The following is a 12,359-nucleotide window of genomic DNA, read 5'->3' on the forward strand; positions in this document are numbered from 1 at the left end:
GTGGTGTCACACAGTGGCTCAGCACAGGCTGAGTGTGTGACACACAGCCACAGTCACAGCTGTTTACATCACAACATCAATAGCAGAGGAGATGGTGTGACTGGAGTCTATTGTTATTACACGGCACCGCATCACTGTTCGGATCAGGTAGGCAACACGCGCACGTTTGGTCGAGTTCATCTATTTGGACTTCTGGATGAATGATTTAAAGAGGAGCTGAGGAGTTCTAAAACTTTATGTGGACTGATTAGCTAATGAAAGTTTATTGATGAAGCTCAGGGAGACATCGAAGACAGGGCAGAAGGGTGTGGGGAGAATTGTGGGTGTGAAGGTGTGTGGGAAAGATCCCTCTTCTGTAGAAAAAAGTAGGAAAATCTTAATTAAATCTACAGCATGTTGCTTGAACAGCACGTGTTATCGTTTGTATGTTGTTATTGTTCTTGAAGTCTGCTTATCTGATCGTTTGAAGGGGTGTGTTAAAAAGGTGATTCGGATGAGAATACAACAGACCATGAGAGGAATAACCACAGAGCCAACACATTTGATGACTGCCAGCTGCCCGAATGAAACTGCAGAGGTTTGTTGTGCTCAGTGTGAGAACACTGCAGCAGGCCACCTAATGCAGTTAGACATTTACACAAGGCTTTGATTCAAAAGTACACTGAATGTATTCTATTGACGTGTACTAGGTTTGTCTCATATACGACACACCTGAGAGACCCTGCAGTATTTGTATGACATTTAGAGCATTATTCACAAGCTAAAGACAGAAATGGCCTCATTTAAGTTCAGATAATTGTCTGTGGCTCGCCAAAATCTTAAATCACAACATAGGTGTTTTCCTTTGTCCACCACTGCTGCATCATGCCTGAATGGTGACAACTGTTAGTTGTTCTCTTTTACCACCTGGCAAGACCGTTGTGCAATTTCAAGCTATTTCAAAGACATAATTCTCCAACTGTGTAAGAAATAATTATCTCCCATTAAAAAAAAGAAATACATTAACAGCCCACAACATGACTCAGCTAAAATGCTGTTGCTGATTACAGTCTGTGCACAGTGAAGCATGAGATATATATGATATTTATATTGGATTTTACATTTTTATGATATGAATATCAGCGCTGATTGGCTTTCGTGACCTGTTGTGCAAATTTTGTGTGAAGCGAATGACAATAACGGCACGAGCGCCTACAAACACACATATTAGATCTCTTGAGTTATCACTTGAGAATGAATAACTTTGACTTAATCACGGAGACGATGAACTGCTGTGTCAACAACCCATGATGATTTGCGAGGACATTAAAGTGGAAAGAGTCTGAATGTGTTGGAGCCAGCATGAGCAAACTTTTCCACCTGCTCTGTTTGTCCAGCCGACGCCTCTGGCAGGCCGAGCTCTTTTCTCTGCAATGTTTCTTCCTCTATCTCTCGCTCCCCTCAAGCTCCTCTGCCTGTGTGTGTGCCTGCTTCAACTGGGTTAAGTCAACAAATCCGCTCTCACACAACACACATTTCTAAAATTCTATCTCTAACCCTAGAACCAAGTCTGGAACCTTAAACAAGTTTTAAAAGGTGTGTCAGAAAGTAAGGACTGACCAACAAGTCCTCATTCCAGTGTGCGCACACTCATAATGATTTTCAAAGCTGGCTGTCAGAAGATTGTGTGGTTCATTTCCAGAATTAAAATTTCCGAGCAATGTTTTCATTTAATCTGATTACTTCCTCTACAATAAATAATGCTAAGTACTCTTTCCATCCCCTGTGATGTAGCTGAACCCCACCAGAAGTGACCTTTTTTGCTCACCCCTTAGGACGATCTTCCTTTGTTAAATTTCCTGTCAGGAGAGCCTGTTGCATCTGGACTTCCTGTAGAATTGTGACATTTCCTGTCCTGTGGGAGGGCGGGTTTGGCTGTTGTCCTGCAAAAAAAAGGCTTTTCAGCTTTTCAGCTGCAGAAGAAACAGGATGCAGGACATCGGATAGGTCATAGTAGAAAAACTCTGTTTTGGCCGAAAGAAATCGGCCACAGCAACACAACGCTGCTTCACGTTAAAGGCCACAGAATGTTAAAGGAATAGTTCACCCCCTTGCAAAATCCCTGTAGACCTCCGAAGTGTGGTCTTGCAAGTGTTCGCATACTGGGGAAAAGGGCAGTAGTAGTCATAGAGTTACAACTGTACTTTAACTGCGTGTGGAAATGTACTGACTGTCACCAACATTACATTACTATATTAGCTGTTTTTCTCTTTCGGTTCCTTTAAGTTAATTCCCCATAGTTTTATTACCAATTGTGTGTTGTCTACAATATTTACATTTGGATCAGGTGTAAGAAGTCTCCACAGTAGGAGCTGCAACAAATGATTATTTATTAAAGGAACACTTCACAAATTTGCATTTAGCTTTGTATTACTAGAATAGGGGTAGTATTTTTGAAAGATTGTGCTTGAGTTGAGAAATATCTTCATTCTTTTCTTTGTTACGTGCCCACCAGTGACACTTGGTCCTGTTAGCGCAACTGTTAGCAAAGATGGCGGACGCTGTTTACATTCTTGGAATGAGGTCCCGTCCCCCTACAAGTGGGTCTAAAAAGTGCGGAATTAGCGTTGCAGTTTTAAGCCTCGGACCAAGTGTCACTGGTGGGCACGTAACAAAAAAAAATACCAAGATATTTCTCTTCTCAGGGGAAACTGAGGTTGGGAAGCACTTTTTTTTTCTTTGTTATGTGTCCACCAGTGACACTCTGTCCTGTTAGCTTAACTGTTAGCAAAGATGGCGGACACTGTTTACATTCTGGGAATGAGGTCCCGTCCCTCTACCAGTGGGTCTAAAAAGTACGGAATTAGTGTGTCACTGGTGGGCATGTAACAAAAAAAAGGAATGAAGATGTTTCTCTTCTCAGGGGAACTGAGGTTGGGAAGCACAATTTTTCAAAAATACTACCCCTATTCTAGTAGTACAAAGCTAAATGCAAATCAGTGAAGTATTCTTTTAATGTCTTGATTATTTTTTTAGTAGTTGTTTGTAAAGAAGTGGATGCTTCGTCAGATGTGTGTGAGATGGAGGACAGATAAAACATGGCTGGTGAGTGAGTGAGTGAGTGAGCAGGCTGCAGCAGTGACTGTTGTTTTCCTCTGCTCTGTACAGGGAGTCCATCCCGATCTCTCTCCACCATGTCGCTGTCTGTTCGCCCCGTCAGACGCCTCACCTCCAGATCCATCACTAGGAGCCAGAGTTTTACTGGAGTCAACAGTTACGACAAGCCTTACAGGTACATGCACACACACTGTGAGGAAGTATACACGCAACAGGACATCCTGTCACGTGAAACTCAAAATATACATATATATATATATATATATATCAGATGTTTCAGGACATAAACTACATTGTTATAACTAAATCCTTTATGGTATACTGATATTGCTGGTGTTACAGGAACCTCTCAGTGTTCAGCACGCCGGGTGTCAGCAGGAAGCCTAGCAGAGTCAGCAGGATGTTCACTATGTCCATGAAGTCCAACCCGCCACCTAAAGTCCCTCAGCCAGAGAGACTGGACCAGGTCTTTGAGGCACTGAAGAAAGGCCTTCAGTGAGTACACACACACAAATGACACAAGTCATTTACATGAAAACCTTTCCATGTAGAAGAGTTCAACTTAGAGTAGGATGACAGACGTTATGACAGACTTGGTGAAGACTGAAAACAGCTAGTAGCTAACTCGGAGTGGGTATTTCTAGGGACCTAATTATGTGATGCGATTAAAGGTCTGCAAGTCGATAAATAAAACAATTATTGATACATGATCTCAATTTTTCTTGGAAAACATGGTGTATTTAATGATCCGCAGTTAAATCATTAGATGTATTACCTGAGGGACTCGCAGAGAAACAGCTGATTACTGCAGCACATCGCTATCTTTTCCTTTCGCTCTCGTTTAGTTGTTCTCAGGATGTGTATGAATGCATGAAACAGAGCAGGAAATATTGTCTGACTTTTTGAATGATTTTCCAACTAAATCAGCTGGAGAAAAAACAGATTAGTGCTGCACCATCTCACGTTCTCAGATAACCAGCTAGTCACATGTATCTCAGCCAAATATTTAGTTTTTAATGTTTTCCTTTAAATATATAAATATTTCTTCAGAAATATATAATTAGTAGTGACAAAGTAAAATTCTCAGTATTTATCTGTTCAAATCATGAGGTATAAAGATTTCCCTCATGACATGAGAGGTAGTGAGTCACTGTTGGACAGCACACCACTAATGCCGCCATGTGTGTGTGTTCTCAGGTCATATCTACAGGTCCATCAGATAGACCTGGACAGCCTCACCAGACAGATGAAAGAATCAAAGAGGAACTCCAGACTGGTACGTCCTGACATGTCCCTGTCACTCCCTTGCTTTTAAAGTGAAAACAATCACTTTCCCTGTTTGAGCAAAGCTACTCGTTCATTATTAGTGTCGCACTGTTTCAGTGTGTGTGGCTTTGAGCTTTCTCATTATTTAAAAAACAAATCTGACAAAGCAAAATATCACTAACGTATGATTGTACCCTATTATGTTATCTCTCACTTTGCTTTAATGTATTGCTACATAGTCAGTTGTGTATTGGCTTTGTAATAATGAAGAGGTCTCTGTTTGTTATGAAACAAGAAGGCTTGATTTATAGCACAAAGGAAGTGCGTTTGACAATGGACAAGCAAAACAGTAATAGGATAGCAGCTTCCCCTGTAGCTACAGTGTTTGTATTGTTGGACATGCTGTAACACCAGACACACAGGGAGGGATGCTAAAAGTTTCATGACCGATCCTCACTCCTGGTGACAGATCCACAGACACATCCGAGTTCATAGTATTTGTAATGGAGTACGTAAATTAGATTTTCTAGTTCAGATTGATATGTTGTGACTTTGTACAGCCCATGGTGTGGGCACTTGATAACTTGTTGCTTTCTTCCTCTTCAGGGTTTCCTGTATGAAGTGGACAAGGTGAGTTATTGTCAACTCTTTTGCCATAATCATACTTTAAAATGTTGTAAATAACTACATTGTTCTCAACTAAATGTTAGCATTTAGGTGGATGTAGGGAACTGAAAAAGCTGGTTTGAGACTTACTCACAGATATAGACATTGAAACTGTGGTCAAAAAACTATTTTTTTGCTATGACCTGTGCATGGCATATGAATAAACCAGATGAAAATAAAAAGTGTTATAAGATAACATGGCTGCCTAAATGCACAAAGCACAAGACCCTCTGACACCATGCTCATGCATCCAGTGTGGCCCTGGCCTTACATATTTAACTGAGCTGCAAAGAGGAGTTATATCTCTTCTAATGTTTGTCTTGTTTTAGAGATAAGTTCACTCATTTAGTAAATGTTAATGTTTACCTGTGGTCTAGTAGTTCATTATAACGTTAAATTCCCACATCACTAACTGTAGTACTACAATAACAGAGTCATGGTCCTCACTCCTCACTTTTCATCGTCTCTTCTCCAACACTAAGGGATGGACAAAATATTGATACTGCAATTTATTGCTGTCCTGACTCGTGGTATACAATAATCAATATTAGGCTGGGTGCAAATATGGATATTTAAATTCTCAACAGATTTCTTTTGATTCCCACCCTTATCGAACACCACGTATTTCTAGTCTCTTCTGAGTATAATTCTTAGTCATGTCCAATACTTCCTTCACAGATGTTTCACATTAAAAAACCTCATGGTTGGCGTTTGAGTTAAAACGTGTGTCAAAAGTTTTGATGGTAGTTTGAACAGCGATCTAATCAAATGGTGTTACATAGGGCTGAAACAATTACTCGAATAACCGATAATAATAATGATTATCAGTTTGAGGGTTTTTTTCATGATTAACACAAGAGTTCTGATCATTTTAGCTTCTTAAATGTAAACATTTTCTGGTTTCTTTGCTCCATATAACAAAGAAATCATGAAAACTGAATCATTTTCGTTTGTTGACAAAACAAGACATTTGAGAACATCGTCATTTCGCGGTTTGACAAACACTGATCAATATTTTTCTACATTTTCGGACATTTTATGGACCAAACGAACCTTCCGGAACAACATCTTGTTCTCTGTGCTTGAAAAGTACTGTATACACTGTCAATTTGACAAACCTCAGTGTTTTTGGTTGGCACTAGGACTGAACAATTAGTCGAAATGTTATCAAAATTGCAATATGACCTACTGCAATTTTCAAATCAATATTTGAAATATTATTTCTTAAAGCCAAAATGTGACTAAGAGACCACAGATCTGCACAAATATCACACAGTAATCAATATGTTATTCAAATGAAAATGGGAATAATCCTCCAATATCGCAAATCATATCGCAATTTCAGTCAAAATAATCAAATTGGATATGTATTACTTCTTCACTTTAACAGCAAGTCAAGGTGACGGAGAGATATATAAGACGACTGGAGTTTCATCTGAGCAAGGTAAGTAGACTGCGATCAATGAACACTTAAGGAAATGTGTGTGTGTGTCATCTAAATGTGAACAAATGTCTCTGAATGGCAAAACTGTAGCGTAAACTGCTGTGTCTGGTCATCACATAAGCACCGAATACATGCAGATTATTTCTATTCTAACAGATTGAGGAGCTCTATGAAGCCTACTGCCTGCAGAGGAGACTCAGGGACGGAGCCAACAAGATGGTGAAGGCGTACACTGCCTCACCGGGCAGTAAGGAGGCGAGGGAGAGTTTAACTGAAGCCAACAAGGGATACAAAGAATACACAGAGGTAAAACTGAGATGACTGAGATTATATATATACTATAGGAAAAGCCAGTTGTAAAGTTCATGTATGTTAAAATGAAATCACTAAATGAAATGATTGTCCTCTGTGTAGAACATGTGTGTGTTGGAGAGTGAGATGGAGAACCAGCTGGGGGAGTTTCACATAAAGATGAAAGGTAGGAATAACCCTTTCATTGTCTCTTCACTCTTTTCTCCTTCTTCTTTTCACCCTTTTCTTATTTGTTTCACTCATACTCCTGGTGCTTTAAAAAAGACAGACTGGTGAGGCTGTTAAAGAATAATATAATTGACAACAACACATTATTCAAACAATCACAAAATATTTATGGATATCTAAAGTCTGGCTGTGTGGCAGGTACTGTGCAAACACTTCTTATTTATATTCCATTTAATCTCTGCTACACAAATAAAAGTAATATCTGAAGACGGGCAGGTAGGGGATTAGGTGAATTGGACACACAAATGTCATGCATGGTAACGTGTTTAATTCGTAGTTTTACAGTATTAGCTACACACACATTTGCTACTATCCTTCGTAGGTTTTTTTCATATTGTGATGTAATATGAGGGTCTTTAAGGAGCTGGTAGGTCACATTATGTTTCTGTCTGTGTTTCAGGTCTGGCTGGATTTGCCAGATTGTGTGCTGGTGACCAATATGAGGTTAGTCCAATCTCGCTCTATCTGGAACAGATGAACAGACTTTTGTGTGTGTAGAGTAAACGGCTTTTATGAATGGATGAACCAGTCCTATAGATTATGGTGTAATCTGTGCACATCACCACCCCTTAACTGTATTTTTTGAGGCTGGTGTTGAGTGCAATTAAATTGGGCCTTTTTTTTTTTTTTTAAATTGCATATAAAAACAGGCTGGTGGAAGCCCACTTTAGGGGTCTATTGGTATTTATTTTTTATTTATTGCACATGTCTATGAAGAAAACAAGCAGTGAACATGGTAACATATGTTTGTCAGGACAGGGTAAAAACTAACTTCATTATCTACACTGGACCTGTGTGCGTGCGTGCGTGTGTTGTCAGATCTTTATGAGGTACGGTCGGCAACGGTGGAAGCTCCGAGGCAGAATAGAGCTCAATGGGAAACAGGTGTGGGACTGTGAGGATGCGGTGCTCCTGCCCCTTATCAACGACTTCCTGTCTGTGAAGGTAGGTGTTTGTTTTTTAATTAACTTGGGGTTGTTTTTCAGTTAAATTAACGTGAATATGGCGACATTTGTGTCACAGCTACAGCTCTTAATCGTTCTGTATCTTATTTTTCTTACTAGGAATAAAAATGGTGGCACGACGTACAACTAATGATTCATAATTGGTGCATCTTATCACTTTTCATGAAAAAATATATAAAAATCATAAAGATTTGGCATTTTCTGTTGTCTGTCAATAAACAAAGCAGATTTTTGGGCCATTGATTTCCGGTAGTACCGCAGGATTTCGTCATAACGTAGCCATTTTCAACTGCAGTGTAGCTGGATTTCAATATTGCACTTGATCATATTGCAATTTTGATGATTTTGTAATTAATTGTGCCGCATTTATACCAATAAGGAGGAAAGACCGTTTACATTCTGTCTGCTATGCAAAGCACACCATATTTCCCTGACACACTTCGCAAAAGAGAATTTTTGGACATTTAAACTAATGTATTCCACCAGAATGAAAACACAATGGTACTGTAATGAATCAAACGTTACTTCTGTGGTCTCTTAGGTGACAGAGTTGAAGAGCTTAGCCAATCACGTAGTTGTTGGAAGTGTCTCCTGCGAGACGAAGGACCTGTTTGCTGCACTGCCCCAGTCGGTTGCCGTGGACATTAATGACCTTGGGACAATCAAACTAAGCCTGGAAGTAACGTGGAAGTAAGTTAAGACAACTGAGCTGCACTGAAGTGTCATTGATTTACAGAACCTTGCTAAAAAAATGTTTATTCATTCTTCTCCACCTCCTCCTCCTTCTGTCAGTCCTTTTGATAAAGATGACCAGGGTTCAGTGCCAAGCACCGTCAACAAGGCTCCGAGTGTCAACAAGAGATTCTCGACAATCTTTAACCAGAGTCCACCTGACACGCCATCCTTACGTGAACAAGCCTTCTACGTGAGTGCTTACATATCCTTCTTCTTTCATTAAGGAAGGATACTGGAAAACTTGCTGACTGCTGGTATTTTTTGCTGAAGTAGACAATTTAAATTTTCCTTTGGGTTGCAACCGTTTTTTGGTTTTTTTTAAACTGTGTGTGGATTCTTTTCTTAAATAATTGGTTATTTGTAAAAGAAAAAATGGCACAAAATGTCCACTTTGTCCAGTTTACTGTCATAAAAGAGCAGAAAATAGAACATATTTGCATTTAAAGTGGTAGTTCCGTTGTTTTTTTTGGTTGTTTGTTTGTTTTGTAAGCACTGGGCAAACTCTCAGCCCCCTCTCACACATGCCACATTAAAGCCATTGCCTATTTTACGTCTGTTGTTCCTAAGAAGGTTGATTAACAAAATGCACAGTGCATACACAGGAAAAAAAACAAATACTAAAAACACAACAACAGACATGGTATAACAGCATAGGCTATGTGAAACATCCAAATGAGAAAGGTGCAGGTAAATAATAGCACCATTCCCCTGTAGGACACACACCTTAATGCGTTTAGGTCGTTTGTGTAGATTCCATGTGATAAGGCTGTTTTAATATTAATGAACAACAGGAGATATAAGTGTTCAGTGTTCAGCCAATAAACCCTAGTCCATAACTGGCTCTATTGCCCTTTATTCCACCTGCTGCTACCCTGATGTGCAGTCTCTGCCTCGGAATCTGACCAGGCGGCAGCACTGGCCGCTGCTGGACCTCTTCAGGGACCCGCTTAGCAAGGGTTGCTCCTCTAGTGACAGGTTACCAACAGGACAGCTCACTGCAGTAAGTCACGGTCGAGTGGAGCCACGGCAGATTGCAGCAATGCAGTCCCCACTCCTGTGTAGACTAGAGTCAGTAAAGATGGTGTAGATTAGAACATTAGGAACCTAGAATAATAGTCTCTAAATTTCAAACACTTAAGTTAGTGGGTCAATAACTCCTGTGTCCTGTAATGTAATAAAAAGCAGATTTTTTGCCTTTTGTGAAGTCTTGCATCTGATTGCTTCTAGGTTCCATAGCAATGATTTTTATGTTTCATAATTCTTCATTGGAAGACTACAGGGACTCAGTGATCACCTGACATATCTACTAACCTACATTACTGGACAGATGTTATTAATAAAAAACGTTGCAGTGTATTAACCGCCGTCCTGTTGCCAAAAACACCTCACTTCAATTCATTTACCTAGTGTCTCCTCTGGAAGACATTAGGCACCAAACTGTGTTCACCATCATCAGTCCACACTTTGAAATCGCACTCTTCTGTTGTAGAACATGCTCCGGCGCCGCGAAGAGTCAGAGAATGGGACAGCGTGGTCGAATTCATCCGAGTCCTCCGATGACTCCTCTAGCCCTCAGCTGTCTGTAGGAGGCCCACGCAACTCTACACATCATAAGGTAACGCACAACAACAACAACAACCTTGATACAATGATCTACAGCTTTTGTGCTAAAATCTAATTTAAGCTCCACAAGAATATAACCCTAACCCATTGATTTAATAGGTTTACGTTTCACAAAATCACGCTGATCAATCACTTTAACCGTTGTTTACTACTGGCTGTTTTGACTGTAGAACATAGTGGTGCTTGTTTACTGTGTTGTGCGTGTGTCCCGGTGATTCAGTGGCTCCACATCTCTTTTGCTGTGTAGGGAGTGGTGGTGACTCCAGAGATTCAGCCAGCTGTAACAGGAAGTTCCGCCCCACAGCCTGACATCTCCTTCTGTCTCAATGACTCCTCCTTCCAAACTCCACCGAAATCTAGGCGTGAAGTTCGCTCCATCAGTGAGGTTCCCATCACAGCACAACCCCTTGCAGAGAGCAGCAGGTAAATGTTCAGTGTAATTCTTCCGAGATTACAGGGCTTGGCATTTGTACTGCGTGTTCTCTCTGTAACTACTTTTATGATCCATTTACAGGGAAGAGGAGGAGGGGACTGTCTCTGTCGTGACGAAACCTGTCGATGAGGAAGAAGATCCAGAAAGACGCTCTCCCAGTGCAACAGTGGATGGAGTGGTGAATAACGGCCTCGCCTCACGCAGCTACTTGCGCTCTCTGAGCCACATTAGTGAAAGCAGCGCTGATGGCGTCGCGCTGACGGACAGGTCAGCCGGCGAATCGGGAGAGGTGATGCCTTTGACCTCTGGGATCTCCGTCGATGACATTGAAGTGCAGGTGCCGAGCAGACGATCCCCTGAACCGCACTGCTCAGCTGCTGCAGACGTTGCTGCGTCACCGGGAAGCCCTTGTGGAGAAGAAAACACAACGTCCAATAATGTCACAGATTCAGTCACCTTGCCACAGGATACACCAAGCCCCGTGCTCTCTTCTTCTTCCTCCCCCAGGACTGGAGGAATGAACTCTAACCCTCCATCACACATGAACACTGTCTCACCCCTCGAGTGCAACACACAACCAGAGGACGGGGATGGGACATATGTAGCACGGCTGGTGTCGGTAGAAGAGGAGGTTCCAGGTGCTGGATCAAATTGTCTGTCCAGGGAGTGTGATGTTCCAGTGGACTGTGGGCTGGAAGATGCACTGGGAGCTGTGGTTTCCTCTTTGGATGATTACAGAGGACAATTCCCTGAGTTACAACACCTGGAACAAGAGCTGAAGCTGCTGCAGGCCACACTCAAGGTGAGGAACGAGACGAATCACTTCCAGAAATATAGAGTAACCTAAAACTCCACTCAGGATAAGGAATATTTCTACTTTCCACGTCTGTTGTTTGCAAAATGCTGCTTCAATATCTGCCACATCTGTAGCTAAGATGAATGTGTTGGGATGGGAAATTATTAACTAATTATTAGCTGTTCTCTAAAATATTACCAATGTGCAAAATTTAGCTGCAGTGATTTTTAATAAGTTTAATACAGTCTTTCTCAAAGTGGGATCAGAAAACCAGTGCGAGTCATTGACCCACTGCTTGGAGGTTCAGTGACGTTATTCAAATTATAAAATGATGCCTTATTGGATGTAGCTGTGAATGTAGCTGTTTATATCGATAATCATGTTTATCAATAGAGCTATTATATGCACATTTCCTTTTCTTCTAAAAGTGCAGGGCTGACAAAATACATAATTAAGAAGTTCAAGCCTGCATACTTACTGCTTTTCCTCAGAAAAAACTTAATTAGTGGATGCACTAGTCCGATCTCATGTGGCCCTTCCTCGAGTGAGATTGATCAATCTTGCTGTAATGTGATAAAAAAGAAAAATCACTTCTGAATTGTGTTAGTAACCACCTCAACAAATTTGACTGATTAAAAAAGTTTCTTAGTGTTTAAAAATGTGGTTTTAAGTCTGCGAACGTCAGTCAGTGTTTGTACAGAATATCAGTGTAACAGAAGTGACATTTTCACCATATTTTTAGACATGCCTTAAACAGTTTGAAAAGACTCCTGGAGAGAAATTAGTTCCAGTTTT

At 40.7% G+C, this 12,359-nt stretch overlaps 2 protein-coding genes across 6 annotated transcripts in view; both read left to right on the forward strand.

Annotated features, from left to right (window-relative positions):
* Positions 1-12,359, forward strand: part of LOC122776381 (receptor-type tyrosine-protein phosphatase zeta-like) — a 940,026-nt gene that overhangs the window by 338,992 nt on the left and 588,675 nt on the right. The gene's annotated exons all lie outside the window — the stretch shown is intronic.
* Positions 1-12,359, forward strand: part of LOC122776388 (rho family-interacting cell polarization regulator 1-like) — a 38,406-nt gene that overhangs the window by 18,778 nt on the left and 7,269 nt on the right. For both annotated transcript variants that reach the window (XM_044036902.1, XM_044036901.1), the window contains exons 2-15: positions 3,148-3,271; positions 3,439-3,591; positions 4,294-4,372; positions 4,969-4,992; positions 6,419-6,472; positions 6,629-6,778; positions 6,887-6,950; positions 7,413-7,456; positions 7,832-7,957; positions 8,519-8,667; positions 8,770-8,902; positions 10,202-10,327; positions 10,583-10,758; positions 10,850-11,570. In XM_044036902.1, coding sequence (XP_043892837.1) covers positions 3,174-3,271; positions 3,439-3,591; positions 4,294-4,372; positions 4,969-4,992; positions 6,419-6,472; positions 6,629-6,778; positions 6,887-6,950; positions 7,413-7,456; positions 7,832-7,957; positions 8,519-8,667; positions 8,770-8,902; positions 10,202-10,327; positions 10,583-10,758; positions 10,850-11,570 — 2,097 coding nt within the window. In that variant the 5' untranslated portion in view covers positions 3,148-3,173. The remainder of the gene's footprint in view (positions 1-3,147; positions 3,272-3,438; positions 3,592-4,293; positions 4,373-4,968; positions 4,993-6,418; positions 6,473-6,628; positions 6,779-6,886; positions 6,951-7,412; positions 7,457-7,831; positions 7,958-8,518; positions 8,668-8,769; positions 8,903-10,201; positions 10,328-10,582; positions 10,759-10,849; positions 11,571-12,359) is intronic.

The sequence above is a fragment of the Solea senegalensis genome, linkage group LG10, assembly GCF_019176455.1.
Source record: "Solea senegalensis isolate Sse05_10M linkage group LG10, IFAPA_SoseM_1, whole genome shotgun sequence".
NCBI lineage: Eukaryota > Metazoa > Chordata > Actinopteri > Pleuronectiformes > Soleidae > Solea > Solea senegalensis.